Here is a 16,660-nt window from a genome sequence, read left to right on the forward strand (position 1 = left end):
CCCCCCCCTAGCTTCAGCTTAAACTTTTACATTACTAAGAAGTGATCTGTGTCACAGTCAGCTCCTCTGAAGCTTCGTATTTCTTTTATACATGAGTGAAATCTCCTTTGTATAAGTATATGATCTATTTGGTTGGCTGTTGTTCCACCCGGTGACTTCCCTGTGACTTTGTGAATGTACTTGTGTAGGAACGCTGCGCTGTGCTGCTTAAGTCTATTTCCGTTGCATGTCTCATGTTAACTTTCGTTTTCTATAGTTAGTCGAAATTGTGTCCCCCTTACGCATTTGGTATTTAGGTCACCCAACACTAATTTAATTACGTTCCCCGGCAATTTATCATAAGCGTGTGCCATTTCCTCGTAGAACGCATCCTTAATGGCCTCATTCCGTTTCCGTTGGTGCATGTGAATACAATAGTACTATTTTTTTAGGTTTTGTGTCAACTCGTGGTACTGATATTCTTCCTGAGATAGGATTGAACTCTTTTATTTATGGTTCCAGCGTTTCGTGCACAGCAAAACCACTCCCAAAACTATATTTTTCTTCCATCCCAAAGAAACAGATTATATATTTCCCCATTTTAAGCTGTCCATTCCTTGACCATCTTTTCTGAGTGGATTGTTTCCCACGATGGCTTAAGTGACTGAAATGGTCAAGTCAGTATTAAATAGCCTTTATTAGCGGGCATAGAAAAGCCCAATTGTCAGCTGTTAGACTTAGAAATATTACTATTTACTAAATTGTTTTCGTTTCGAATTTTACTTAATTAATTAGTTATTAACTTTATTGTACTCGAATCCAATTTTGTTATACTTGTCGTTTACATTAGGAATAGAATTTTAAAAAAATGATTGGAAACAAATCTAATATATTTTTTACTCGTTGACGAAAACTGGTTAAGTAGAAACATAACTATAGTGGGGCGGAACCAATTACTATCTAACCAAATACTGAACCAAATGCAACGGGGTACGAATCGCCTTCAGATACACTTTTACCATTCAGGATATGTCAGCACCAAGCAATACCTAAATTTACCTTACTGGATACGGCGAATGAGGGGTTGGCTAGGGCCAGATTTTTATATTTTTCAGCTACCTGTTTGGATTGAAATATTACAAAAGGCAGAAAGAAATTGTTAGCTGGGAAATGTTAGAAATATCTTCTGGACCATGGGGCAATACGGATCGTTGAATCTTAACCTGAAAACATTAGAAACCATAAGAATCGTCATGGTGCATTATTTCTGGAGAAAAAGCCGAAAGATGGAAGGAATATTTTACTGAACTGACACATTATTTAACCACTGATAAAGTATATAAAATATATATATATTCTTGTTAGTTTTACCAATTTCAAATTCCGGTAACAGTTTCAACAACCTGAGTTCTACTTGAAGTTTACTGTCACTGAAGTTAAACCTATTGGAAAGTAAATTTAAGTCATGTTTATGTAGGCTAAACTGTAATAAACGTAAAATTCCACTTCTTAGTGTAATTTATAATTATAAATAATTAAAAAATTATTCATTAATTTATAACTTCTTACTTCATGACTAAAACGTTCTTCTAGTCCGTTTAAAAAGTCATCTAAAAATGTGTAGTACACATAACATTTCATTTCAGTTTTTTTATTCAGAGGTAAAATTTTAAGTATTATTGCTGTCAATTCGACTAGACACTTTTCTTTGTTTTACGTTTGGTATTTTTTATTTTTTGTAAGCTTCAAATGTCCAGAATTTTGTCAAATAATGTTGAATAGTTTTCTTCATCAGTTCTTAAGTCAACAGTGCTAATGACGTAATCTACTCTATTTTAGACAGTCATTACTTCGACTGTACTGTGGAAATGCGTCGTTTGTCTTAGCTCGTTGTTATTGAAATAGGTGATAGACACTACATTATTGAATAAGGAGACGACCGTTTGGGCAAGTGTGTATTCCACAAAAAACACCGTTTGAGTGAATAAGTATGAATATTCTTGTTGGTTAATTAGTTTTTTTTTTTATTAAATAAATAATCTTGGCAACTATAGCCATTGACATATACAGGGTAAAGATTCTTAAGATATAGTATTTACATAAACAATTAACAGATTTATACAGTATTTATAAGATTGGTTTTGATTAAAAAATGCATCATGAGATTTGTGTTGTCTGGGCGGAGGGCTTCCAACAGGATATTTGATACCCCAGCTTCTCATTAATTCGTGTATACATTGTAATATTGTGCAGTAATGTACACATAGTAAATTGAAAAACCAGGCTATGTGCAAAATATGTATATAATAAATAATTAATTATAAACACTTGACTTTAAGAAGGGTAAGTAAAGGTGAACAAGTTGATGAAAATAATTAACTCAAGTTAAGTAAAGTTAAATTAATACAAAAGCGATAAGTTAGAAGTTAATTTAGAAAATAATATATACCATAACTCTGTTTAAAAAGAGTTGATCTACTTTTTTCATTAGTATTTGAATCATTTAAAGAGTGACTGCATTCTTTCTAATTTCCTAAATTATAAAACAATTTTATTGAACTTTTTTCATAATGAATAAAAAATGTATTGAGGAATCACATTTTGCAATTGATAGTTTTCAAAAAGCAGAATTTAAAATTTAAAGCTCTTTAGAACATTTTCCTATGTAGACCACAAAACTTTAAGAATATTATGTAAAAGAGATTTAGATTGATAGAGATTTAAAAGTCATTCAGGGATAGGTTGTAACAAGTTAGTCATGCTATAGAAAAATACCAGACAATTTAAAAGCTTATTGGAATGTGTGTAAAATAGGATTTAGTAAAGGGCTGTTGACAATTAAATAGTGGTACCATTATCTTTGTAAAAATAAGTTGTAAATAAAATGTTTTTCAATTACCAAGATACACAAAAGTTTAAATTGAGATCTAGGAGAGCAATGTATTGGTCAATCATAAATAAAGACATTGAGTTAAAGGTGAAAAGTTATGATCTATGTAAAAAATATCAATCCGCAAAGAGTAAAGAGCTAATGACTCCAAGTGAAACCCTAGATGGTAGGCCTAGATATTTTTCATTAATAACTAGAATGCTCTATTGCTGGCAGGCTATTTTTCCAAGTATGTAGATAAAAACTGATTTTAAACACATCATATCAGAATTGGTTAGTATATTTGCAAGATTTGGAATTCCATGTGTTTTGAAATCGGATAACGGCAGACAATTAACATCAATTCAAATAGTTTACTAAAGATATTGAAGTAGAATTGGTCAACGCCTTCTCCAATCTTCTCCGCCTTCTCAATCTAATGGAATGATAGAAAGGTTTCACAATATAAATGGTGAAAAATGTTAAGCAAAGCTTTAGAAGCTGGTACAGGTTGGAGTATAATGTCTGATGGAGTATAGAAACACTCCAATTAGTGAAGTCATTCCTACTTCAGCTAAGTAATCAAGAGAAAAAGTGAGATAATTAATTCTCTACGCTAAAAATTCTTAGATTGAAGATTGAAATCAAGTAAAAAAAGAATTAATTAAGAGGTCAAATAAGTAAAAATAATGGTATGATGGAACAGCCATACAGAGTGAACATTTTGAAGAAGGTAATGAAGTTTGAATTCAAATTAGGAATATAAACAATTTCTAGGTTAATAGTAGAGAAAGGAGCTATGTTACAGAGTTCGAAGGTAAGGCCTATAATGGGGGAACACTGTTAAATGGATGGTTTTTAACATACAGAATGATATTAAATCTTGTAGAAAAAAAGGGAAAATGAGAATCATTTAAAAGAAATGAATATATTGATGAAAAAGTTTGAAAGAATAAAAAAGACCCCTGGTTATCCTAAGGATAATTTTTGGTTTTTGCATCTAGGCAGAAATCTCTAAAATACTTAAATATCTTTAAATGTAAACTAACATTAACAACTAAATTTTAGAGATTTTCTATCAAGTGTGGATTACTCTTGGGGAATAGTTTCTCAGCAGGTCAAAGCCTTGTTCATGCCTCGTATATTATTATTATTTAAATTTGATGTTCTATTTATATCTTATAATATTTAAATAGCGACAAATTTGATTAGAAAATATTATGTATGCAAATTAATTGGTGAACAATATTACACCCCAACCTTATTTTTTTCAATGACATCCCATACTGCATAAAAACAATATATTACATTTTAACAGATAATAATTTATCCAAACTGCATTTAATTTTAAAATAATCTATGGTTCATTTCTTAGGACAGTGAATAAAAAAAAATACACTTCTCACAAATAATATTAATTTTTTCTGTTTATTAACTTAAATTCATTTTAAAGTTACATAAAAATGACAAAAAAAAAAATACAAATTTGATCACCTTTTTTTACTTTAATCCTAGTCTTTAGATGTAACTTAAATATACTGTTTCTAAAACTATTTCAGGAAAACATAGTTTGACTTAATTTATTAATAACAATTATGTGACATTTCAACATTTGTATTAAATAGTTCTAGTATCGAGTTGAGTTCAATACTACTAAGTCTATACTAAAATGGTTGATTTGATTTCAATAGTATTTAAAACTAATGTCTAAAAATAAACAGTTGTGTGTTTTAAAATAATACACTAACTAAATGTATAAAAAAAAGTTAAATATTAATGGAATGATATGTACAAAAAAAATACAATTAATAATAATAATTACAATGAATTTATCAGTAGAATAATAAACTTTATTACTATTATATATCTCAAATATATATACATTTTTTTTTACACAAAACATTCATAATTATTGCCAATAAATCTTAACTGAAATAAACCACATTTTTTCTTATCAAAATAAAAGACGTAAAACTAGAAAATGTTTGTAGAGTATTTAATTAAACTATAAGAAAACACATACATATATATTAATACATTAGTATATATATTTTTAATTTTCATATCCAAAAAAAAAAAATTACCTTATTTAAAATATTTGATTTTATGAATGATATGTGAAATATGGAAGACATTGTCTAGTATATGTATTATTATATATTATTATTATTATTATACTGCATTATTATCATATCCCAATTTATTATAAAAAAGTTGAGTTATTAAGATGTTTGAATAGAAAGTATAAATAAATTAAACATTGCATGTACCTATCATTAGATGATTTTATTAATTAAATAATAAAATTTAGGAAATTATAATTATACCATTTAAGATTGGTTAAAACTAATCTAAACAATGAGACACAATTTAAATATTTACTGTTTCTTTACAATATTCTGTCAAACAAACGTATTTCACCTCAGCTATGTGACACAATACTCTTATTGCTAAATTTATTGTACATCGTAACCGCAATAGAAGTTGTTCTTCATTTAACATCATAAATGCTATACCATCAACTTCCTAATATATTAAATAAAAATTACAGTTAATAAAGTTAAATGATGACTTTAGATAGGTTTAATTCAATATTATTTACCTCAGTATATAGCACTAGTCCAATATCACGACAATACAAATCATTAGACAAATATTTATAAACATCCCTAGGAGACCAAGATTTTGGATTGGACGTGACCTTAATATGTTCTAATCGTCCGATATCAATTTTAAACTTCTTAAATCGTGGATTTTGGCGATAATAGTTTTCAAAACTTGTTTTCCTAGAAATAATTTTTAAATCATTGTTACTTAATATCAAAATATGTTAATAATAAACAATATACCAATCATCTTTAAAGACGAATAGTTTTTCTTCAATGGTTTCAACTTTGGATTTAGTATTGCTGAACACTTCCATTTTATCCATAATCTTAAGCCTATTTTTTTTTGCTATAATTTCAGTTATAATTGATGATTCCAGTTCAGTTGGGCACTTGTTTAATCGTAATACATGTGTTTCTAAATCCATTATACTCCCCATATAATGCTTATACCTTGCAACTAAAGGTTTATTTGACCGATCTAATAGTTTGTTAGCTATAAATATTTAAAAATATATCAATTTAAAATACTACCTTTATTTAATATTGATTGGTAAAAGTTGAAAATAAAAAAGTTATTTACAACGGATACAACAATAATCTAATACTTACCAACTCTAGAAATTTTTGAGTGAGTTGTTTTATCGTGTGAGATATTGTTAGATCTTACAGCACCAACACCAATTCGATGCTTATTTTTTTTTGTTTTCTTACTTAAAGGCACAGTATTGATTTCAAGTTTTGACGGTGGTACTATAAACATGGAAGATTTGATTATTTTTAATAATAACACAATAACAATGTAAATATATTTATATTCTAATAGATAAAATACAAGAAATATACATCATAACAAAGTAGTTCAGTAGAACCTATTTTGTAATTTTAGCTTTAATGTCAGAGCGAAATGTTTTATTATTAAACTTTAAAGCAAGATCTATGCATAAGGTTTGTTTAAAGATATTTTTATTTTATGAAATTCATAAATATTAATGTTTAAAAATGCTCAAAACTAGCTTACAATAAAATACCGCAAATAAAAACCTACAAAAATGTATAGTCAAAGTTTTTACATATATGTTTCATGTTGAACTCTAATATCATTTAAACATGATTGTATTAAAACTAACAACACAAAATTGGTACTGCTGACAAAAAAAACATGTTAAGAAGTAGACAGCATATACGAGGTTGGTGTCTAATTGACCTCTTGAGAAATAAAAATAAATAAAAGATAATTTAGTATGTACTTAATAAAAGAGTGTTACAATTATTAGAATTATAAGAACTCCTAATCACAATGTAAATATTATTCTTATGGAATTAACTAAATTACAGTAGTCAGCACTGTAGTTAATAAACAATTTCTAGTTATTTGTTAGCTAAGACATGCAAAGTTAGAGTTAAACAGAAATGTATTAGTTTTACCTTTATTTTATTTTTATTTATAAAATTTGGAATTTGAAAAATATTAAAGGTACTACCACATGTATTCTATTGATTTTTATAGTTGTGTAATTTTTGTATACAATATGTAGTATTATACCCATGGCTGATGTCTTTTGACTGCAGATTCTACATAAAATTAACTTACTAATGATTCAATATAAATTATAACTTATAAGTAATAACAGTACTGTAGCTTATAAACAAATAATAGCCATGGTTTGCTAAAAACATTCAAAATTTGAATTATTGAGATATTTATTCGTTTTACTGTAAAGTTTTTTTTAATTGCTTTATACTTTATTATAAAGTTAGGCATTTGAAAAATTTAACAATGACTATTATAAAATATCAATATAAATATGTTTTTAAATGTAAAATATACACTAACTATTACAAATAATATACACTCACTTTTATCTTGTGTTATATTACAACCATGAGGACACTCTGTATCTTCAGTGGTCATAAAGAATTCACACATGCCAGATAGATTACAAAGAGCAGAACAATATTTTTTAGCCTTCTTCTTAGATTCAGGAAGAAGAAGACACTCGGTGGAACTACTGCGAGTTTTTTTCATTACACTTAAATAAAATAGGTTCATATAATTTCATTCTATTTTGTTCTTATCATAATGTGATCAAAAATTGAAATACTTACGAGGTGGTAATCCACATTTCAACACCGCCAGGCCCGTTGAATAACATGTTTTGAATTTTTTTTATTTTTTTTAATGCACTACAAGGAAAATAATCTAAATCAACAAATAGGGTTATTGCTTCCCGTAGTATTGAGGATACAGGACCAGGACCAATACTATCTGGTAATTGTGGAATTTTCTTCTTTACTACATGTCCGCCAGAATAACAATCTTTGTTAAAATAAATTTTAATTTCATATTTATTTTTAGAAAACATATTTGAAGAATTTCTAACTACATTTTCTATTGTTTTTTCAATATGATTAACTTTTTTATTTTTTTTTGGGTTAACCACTTTTGCACTTTTCTTTTTTTCAGGTTTATTATGAACTTCTCCTAGTTGAATATCATCTTCTTCTGTTTTAAAATCTACTTCTTCTGGTTTAATATCATCTTCTTCTGGTTTAATATCATCTTTTGGTTTAATCTCAACTTCTTCTGGTTTAATATCAACTTCTTTTGGTTTAATATCAACTTCCTCTGTTTTAGTATTATTTTTTTCATCAATGTATAATGCATCATGAAATTCTTCATCTAATTCAGGTTCACTTTTAGTGTCTAAAATTAAACCATCATCACATTCATCATCACTATCTTGTTTAATCTCTATTTCTGAAGTTATAGGTACATTATCATTGGAATCAAAATCAGAATCTTCAGACTTAATTTCATCTTCATTATTTTCTTCTTCTTTTTCTTCAAAACCATCATCAAAACTTTTTTTCTCTCTAAAACAATATTAAAATTAATAAAATAGACAAAATCAACAAAAAATATAAGCACCTTCTAAAATTTTTACCTTTTGCAGAAGTGATAAAAGATTTCTCCTTTTAAATAATCTGGATATTTTGTTAAATTATCTTGGTCTGACTGACTGAAGTCTATATCAATATCCGATGAATAATAACAATGTTCAAAATCTTTAGAATCATTGTACGGAAGCTTTGGAACGCTCAAAGAATAATTGTGTTTGTTACACCAACCAGCTGGAAAAACTTCATCTGAATAAACTGAACGTAGATGGAGTAATTCTTGACAACTAATTTCATAGAACATATAATTCATCAGTTAATTTCTACTAAATTTTTATTTTTCAAATGCATTACCAACTCGTCCGATCAAAAGACAACAACATCCAATGGTCAGCAAATCCTTTAACTGTAGCGACACGAATACAATCAGTATTCAAAGGATCAACAGCTTCTAATTTCATACCCCTATGAACATTGGTAATCTTTTTCCTGCATAAATTATTTACAGCAGCAAAGTTGGCTTTCTTTTCTATCAAATATTTTGACCAAGAAAATTTGAATGGTTTATTCCAATCAGTCGGAGTTTTTAGCAAAAATTTGTGTTCGCTTGCCCAACCTGAAATCATATTATGATAAATATGCATAAAGCTAACTACAAATAAATCTATTTTTCAAACCTGCATGAAATAAATAAGGATTTCCTTTTGTAGCCACAAAACAGATACGTTTGTCTTTTTCAATTTCATTATCCACTTCAACTTTAAAATAACGGTTATCATAAATTTTAACAATTGTAGCAACATAAAATACCATCATTGAATAAGGGTTTATTACTTCCAACATTTCTCCAACTTTAAAACTGTGTTGTTCTGGTGTCTTTGGCTGATAACAGAAAAATAATTTAAAAAATAATGTAAAAATCAAAACAATAAATCTTACAATTTAATAGAGGTGACATGAGAAAGAAGATTGAAATCTATAAAAATAAATAATTGTTATAAATCTTTAAATAAAGTAATTATAAATTTTACTTTTGTAGTATAATTAATTTTATATTAATTGCACTTGAATATTAAATGTATTTTAATCAAACATTTTATAAATACAATTAAATACCTTTAACACATTCAGTAATACACTAGAATCGATAGAATTTTCTAAACTAGCATCGAAATTCATTACTCTCCATGGAAGTCCTAAACATAAAACAATGTTGATTATGCAATAAATTAAGAACACATTATTTTGGTGAAATACCTTTTTGTTCTGCCCATCCGAATGGAAAAACACGTTCATTTAAATAAAATAACCAAAATGGTTTCTCTTCAGGGCTATTTATTCCTTGCATTTGTAAAAATAACCTTCCTCCCACATTTCTAAGCACCTAAATATTAATAAATATTCAATTAAAAATAATAAATTACTCAATATTGGCAATGTTTAGTGCCATAGAAGGCGGTAATAATATTAATATTATGGAATGAATTGTACTTTTGAAATCCAAACACGATAAGGGTATTCTCTATCTTGAACTTCTACAAACATGCCACACTTGAATATATTATGAATTGGAGCACCTCCCTGAAATATAAATATTTGTTATTTTGGTATTGACATTTTGAAAGCTGTTTTGAACGTTATACAATTAATAAAATATAAAAATATACCATTTGTAATACAGCACTTGATACAACAAGCTCACAATCTTGAACTTTTTCTTTAACAACTTCTGGTTTATAAAGTGAAAATCTATCAGGATAAGGAGGTATCAGTTTTTTATTATTTTCGCTTCCCCAGTTTAACGAATGAATGCGTGGGGACGTTACTTTTAACGAAAAGGAGTGTTGATCATTGTTATCACCAAAATAACGCAAACTGAAACAAAATATTGTTGATTATGTATTCAATTAGATAATGTTTTTTACATACTTTATTGAAATGCCCTCTGTTGAACACACACTAGCAAACCAATATCCACTTTGATCTTCATTTTCAATTTCCACCACCGAGCCAATTTCAATTCCATTCAGTTCACTCTTACAAATCTGTAGATAAAATTTTATTTTTTTTTGATTATAAAATATACAAGTTCCTATTTTGTACATATCATAGATTATAACTTACATGATGAAAAAAATCTTGAGGCACCTCTTTTGCATTTCTTGCAGCAAGATATTTATTCCAATCAAACATGTTTACTAAAAGCAATTTATATTTAAAAATAATAAGTAAATATTGAAAATAACTTTTAAGCTACTTTTACATAAAATACTTTGTTTTCATATATTATGAACTTTATATACAACGTATTGAAATGCAAATTCATGTTATTTTGATGATAGCACCTACACAAATCGGAAAATAGAATGTAACTACGCAAGCATGAAATTAATAGTTATTTTTATATTATGGTTGATTCAATTTTATTCTCCTACAGAAAAGTATCTAAAAAATGCACATAATCATGTGTTATAAACTTCTTAATTGGTTTGACATACCTATTTAAACATTAAATATGTGAATCTAGTTATTTGATACCGAAATTGTACAAACATTCATTGTGTTCCTACTGCTTAAAATCAATAATAGTATAAAAAATCGATTATCATTTAGAGCCAATGCTTGGTATACTTACCATCAATTTTAAGGGACTGGTCGTCCACCAAATCTTCTGGTATTGCCATCTATATTGAGAAAATAGGATAATTTATAAGATAAAATAAAACACAAATCTAATGTAGTTTTGTTGGAACAATATTGCCTATCAAAGCACAAAACTGCTGTAGAAATAACGCGATACGCTGAACAAGTTAATTTTTATTTAAAGTGTTTCACACACGCACGTGGAAACTGGAAAACGACCTTTTTTGTATTATTCCGATTGTTATTTACGCGACTTTCGATGCGAACTTCTCATTCGTGAGTCGTATCGAATAATGGCGGAAAGGAAGAGCCGGAGCGTCGGATCCAGACGTTTTATTGTATTGTTCCGATCCTTGCTTACACGAATTTGGATGCTAACCTCTCATCTATGAGTCGTATGGAGTAATGGCGGCAAGGCGAGGTGCCGGACCCAGACATCCGACACAACGCTTTCTGTTATCTCAATCTCCTCTCCCCTCTCCAAAATAAATAAAATGTCATCATCATTATAAAACACAATATGGCTAAATACTTAGGTATGACAGCAATAATACGAAAATCCATTCTACAAGCGCATTCATGGAATAATGAACAAATCTTAATTTATTCCATGATAAAATGACGTCAGCCGGCAAGAATTTTTATCGACTAAATCTTAAAAATTAAGCGGGAAAATTACCAAACTCCCGACTACCGTAAAGTTTTTTCTGCCAACAATTATTATCTACTTATGAATAATTATGATAATTAATAAAATTTATATTATTTACCGTTATTAAGTTAAATAATTACAGAAATATCATATAGCGAAAATATTATGATAAAAACTTAATATTTCTATAACTCTATGTCTATAATATATATTATTCGTTTATTAAATGTTTGATATACTGCAATAAAAATAATTTTTGTTCAAGTATTCAACTTGTTATTCTTTTTCCTGTGTTCGTCCATCAATCCTAGTGTAAGACTCTTAGTAAAAATGTCGTGGTGTGTTATTAAGAATTGTAAGACAAACAAACATCATTCAAAAGAGGCCTCTGATTTAGGTTCTTAATATAGGTTTCAGAGATTTCCAAGAAGTCCATTTTATTCAAACCTTTGGGTTATAGCTACTGGTAAACATAACATAAACGTACAGTCTGGTAAGTATCCCAACAATATTCAAGTCTGGGAATAATACTGACTGCATAACGCACAGTATAATTATAATAATCAATGAAAAAATCTTAATAATACTAAATACAAAACAATTAATATATTTGTTAAAACTAACGAAAATGTTGATACACAGAAACATAAAATTAAAAACTGTACAAAATGTATTATTAAATCTTATATATATATAACATTTTAGCTAGGATTTGTTCCGCCCACTTTGAAGATGATTTCTATGTAAAGCCTATGATAGAAACTTTTCTAAATTATTCCCCTCGTAATAAAAGGAAGTTAAAAGAAACTGCTATTCCTACTATAAATATATATATAGTCCACCCACAACATTTGAAGAGTTTCAACATGAATTAGAAACATAAGTACCCACTAGTTATTGTTTAGTTTTATTTTGCTCAGCAGTATATAATATATATATATTGTTTTTATAGAGATTGAAGTGATAGAAATATCTTCTAATGACTTCGAAGATATTAGGTAAGAATTAATTAAAAAAATTATTTAGTTTTTTGTTTTTTAATAAGAAAAATTGTTGAAAATTAAATGATATATTAAGTTTTGTTTTTAATAATTTAGGAAGAATGATGCGAAATCTGAAATTGTAAAGTATAATATTATAAACCAAAAACATATTATTTACTCTGTGTGTTTATATAATCATAGTCGGCATTTATAAAATATTTACTGTAGTATACTAGAAGTGTGTGTGTAGTATGTAGTGTATACTAACTAATTAAAACAGTATAATATATATAAATGTATTAGGCTAATTATTATTTACTAATAGGTAAATAGGTATTGTGATACTAATTTAAAATTAAAATTTTATATTAATTATTAATTAATTGGATATTTTATGTAAAGTATTTAATATTTTTTATTGTTTTTCTATTTTAATTAGAATTCATTAAGAAGTAGGTATTTTTATTAATTACAATAATAATAGCTGAAAGTAATTAAATAAAAATAAAAATAATTTCAATTATTAGTATTTAGCCATGATAAAACGTACGTTAACATTTCACATCGACGTAACGAATCACGACCAAACTAATAAACTTACTATCTCGAAGCCCCTCCAAGTACTCTACAAATTGTGTCCATGGTCGGTCTTCAATATAATTGTATTAAATATTTATATAGAATAGGTGATTATATATTATAGCAACTAATTAATTAAGATAGGTGAGACAAGCGGAACAATGTGTGCAGAAGATACATTAAAATTTGCTATAATATAACATCTCTGAATGGGCGCACTTTCGTTACAGTCGTGAAACTCGGCAAGAGCAAATAATGGTAAATTATTTTGTTATACATATATTTTGGAAAAATTTTCAGGGGCATCGAAAATCGGTGATGTTTAGGTATAATTATAGGCTAAAATATTTGTTATCACATACAAATATCGGGAAATATTGTTATATTATTATGATCATTTTATATAAACATCTATCTAAAATCAATGATGATCAGAAAGTTATTCCTATTTAAGCCGTAGTATTAATGCTTCACCCTTAATTTATTGTCATGATTATGTTTTTTTTGGTAACCTTAAATTATGATACCAGGTTTATAACTGATAAGTGATAACACTTACATTGAAACTCATAGATATCAAAGAATAATAATAATATTATGTATGGATGAACACAAACTGTGAAATGGCTGCCACAATTGACTAATTCATGGTGGAAGAAAATACAATCTCTTGGTTTATCAAATTAATACAAAGAAAAATATTCAGAAATCTGCAAGTCCGAAAATGGTTACAATACACATTTGGTCTTTTGTTATTTATTGTTGTGCAGGAAGTATCAGACTGCTTTTCATATGATTTTATGAGCGATCGTTCTGTTAATGAACTATTAACAAAATACTCGACTACTTTTTAGATAACATCCACTGATTTAATAGTTGTAGATTGTTTATAAAATTAAATGGTTTTAAGTAATAAATAAATAACAACCAAGCTACATACACCTTTTTGAAATCAACGTAATAATAGTTCTAATTTTCATTGCATCTTCTATCACTAAGTAAAAAATATTTTTTTTGTAATATTTTAAATTACAAAACGATTATGATAATTGATCCAGAAAATAATACCAAATTTGAACTGCCACTACTAGCCCCTCCCCTGCGTTAGCCTAGTACTTTCTCCATTTTTCCTTTTTTTCCGAATTTATCACTGCGTTAATTATACATCCGTGGGCCATATTTTCTAAAAGATTAGTGTTGAGTAGGTACTGAAAAGACATTTACAAGTTAAAAAGTTAAAGTTAAGTTACTTAACGAGTTACTGTTATTTTCATAATTAACTTCTAACTTAAAGATTTTTTAGTAACTTGAACTTCCCAAGTTAATTAATTTATTTTTCTTAATGTAAATTATATAGGTTTAAAATTATATTTTGATTTTTATACATATAAAAAAAAAATTGTCTGAAAAATCAAATAAGTATTATTTATATATTTTATTCTGTATTCTAAATAAGTTCTAAATTGTAAACTGCCACAAGTTTTTTGTATTATTAATAATTAATTAGTACAACTATCTATCTAAATAATGTATGAAACGATTTAGGAATAAATAACTTGTATCAAAAATTCATGAAAATAATTTATTGGTTTTGTTGAATTTTTTAATTAATTGAAGTATGTACTGTAAGTAAGTACCTACTGTAATTAATACAATTAAATACAATTTTTTAAATAGTAAGACCTCCTATATTATGTTATTTGTTAAGCTTTAATGAAAAGGTATGATCATTAATTTTACATGAAAAAATAACTTTTTTTACTTGTTATGTAAAAAACAAAAATAACTTTTAACTTTAAATTTAACTTCACTTTGTCTATAGTAACTTGACTAAACAAGTTAAGAAAAATAGTTAACTTGCTCAACCTTGGGTACTGCAAGAGTCATAATATGCCCGGGTTGATCTTGCAGTGTTAAGATCACTTCTGTTGGTAAACGTATTGATCCACAAGCAGTGTTAGGATTAGATAAGTACATTTTTATCTAGATAAAAAAAGATAATTTTTTTAACACCTAATTTAAAGTCTAAATTTTGAGAGTACACCTTAGGTACTACTTAGAACTTCAATATTATATGAAACCGACTAGACGTTTAAATTAATGTTAGCAGTACACATTATTATTAATCAATAACTAAGGCATAACTGAAAAAACATTTTCAAAATTAAAGAAAAAACTAATTTACACGACTCGTCACAGTAAATTTCAATTATGTATTATGAACAATTTTAGTATGTATTTAAATTTTTCTTAGTAGATATGCAGTTATTGTTATTACTTATTAGGTAAAATACATCTAATTTAATTTATATTATGCAATAAATAAAAGAACAATTTCTTTGATGTCATGATAATATAATTTATACACAGGTATATTTATAACATTAATGATACAACAAAGATTAATATACATTTTAGAACATTAATGTATTATTTATTCAAACATCTACAACACAACAGCATTTCGAACGTTTTATCATTAACACGGTTTCTCTTTGGAGTCAATATTTGGGAACCGCTACTAAACAATCTTTCAACCGAGGCGGATGAGGGTAGCGTTGTGTTGTATTTAAGGAAAACATTTTTAACAATGGGTAACATATTTAAAATATTTAAATCTTTTTTTTTGTATCAAAATAAGAAAAGGCTTGCACACTTGCTAGATTTGTACTTTTAGCATTACTTTTAAATGGTCTAGCATTTTGAACAAAATAATCTCCACTAAGAATGTCATAAAATTCATGATCACTACATTCATTATCATCAGATTCATTACTCACATCAAAATTATTTTCAGTTATATTTAATAAATTACATTCTGACAAAAATAATATTTTGGACATTTCTAAATGTCTAACTGGTACCACCCAACTAAGTTTAAATTTAGGGAGACTAATGGCCGATAAAACAAATGGTTTGCTTTTAGGAAGCTCTAAATCAAACAAATAGTGGAATCTTTTTTCAAGATTACGGACAATTGAAAATGCTAATGGCTTACAATAAACTAAATGCGTTGACTGAATTAATTTCAATCTTAAAGCAATTATAGTGTGTGCTACATACCCTAAAAAACATGTTTTTTCACCTTGCAGTAGATCAAGTGATGTTGCTAAAGGCTCCATCACAAAACAATATTCTTCAAGAAAACTCCACTCCAAAGTTTTGATGTTTTTTAATTTTAGATTATCAAAAGCAACATCCAATTTGTCCTTATTAGCCACAATTTTTCTGCTTGCATGAAACATTGAGTTCCACCTAGTTATAATTGGTACAGGAAACTTACAATTGCATATCTCATATACTTTATCCGACGCAACTGAGCTTCTACTTAAGAGGTTCCAAAATAAATTTAATTTTGCAAATATAGACTTGGAGATTTTATTATATGACTGTCTCCAATTTTTGCCATATCAGTAGTGGCGATTAAACTTAAAGTATGAGCAGAGCA

At 27.3% G+C, this 16,660-nt stretch overlaps 1 protein-coding gene across 1 annotated transcript; it reads right to left on the minus strand.

Moving 5' to 3' along the window:
- Positions 1–3,143: 3,143 nt before the first annotated feature.
- LOC111040730 (scm-like with four MBT domains protein 1) lies at positions 3,144–11,346 on the minus strand. Its single transcript, XM_022324737.1, has 17 exons — positions 10,991–11,346; positions 10,480–10,553; positions 10,285–10,400; positions 10,023–10,230; positions 9,847–9,936; positions 9,613–9,739; positions 9,472–9,551; positions 9,033–9,237; positions 8,710–8,971; positions 8,403–8,642; positions 7,564–8,331; positions 7,315–7,487; positions 6,067–6,207; positions 5,698–5,950; positions 5,451–5,634; positions 5,231–5,374; positions 3,144–3,284 (listed from the first exon to the last, which is right to left on the minus strand). The coding sequence occupies exons 1-17, from the start codon at positions 11,037–11,039 to the stop codon at positions 3,144–3,146; spliced, it is 3,255 nt and encodes a 1,084-aa protein (XP_022180429.1). The 5' UTR covers positions 11,040–11,346.
- Positions 11,347–16,660: the final 5,314 nt, after the last annotated feature.

This window comes from Myzus persicae, unplaced genomic scaffold (assembly GCF_001856785.1).
Source record: "Myzus persicae strain clone G006 unplaced genomic scaffold, MPER_G0061.0, whole genome shotgun sequence".
NCBI classification, from domain to species: Eukaryota; Metazoa; Arthropoda; class Insecta; order Hemiptera; family Aphididae; genus Myzus; species Myzus persicae.

What these genes read in the sequence shown, in the direction of transcription:
- LOC111040730 (XM_022324737.1), bottom strand. Translation starts at nt 11,039, where the DNA reads ATGGCAATACCAGAAGATTTGGTGGACGACCAGTCCCTTAAAATTGAT. An exon ending in ATCGTGTTTGGATTTCAAAA is followed by an intron (nt 9,740 to 9,846) that starts GTACAATTCATT and finishes ATTAATATTTAG; the next exon opens with GTGCTTAGAAATGTGGGAGG. An exon ending in TTCGTCTTTAAAGATGATTG is followed by an intron (nt 5,635 to 5,697) that starts GTATATTGTTTA and finishes AATTATTTCTAG; the next exon opens with GAAAACAAGTTTTGAAAACT.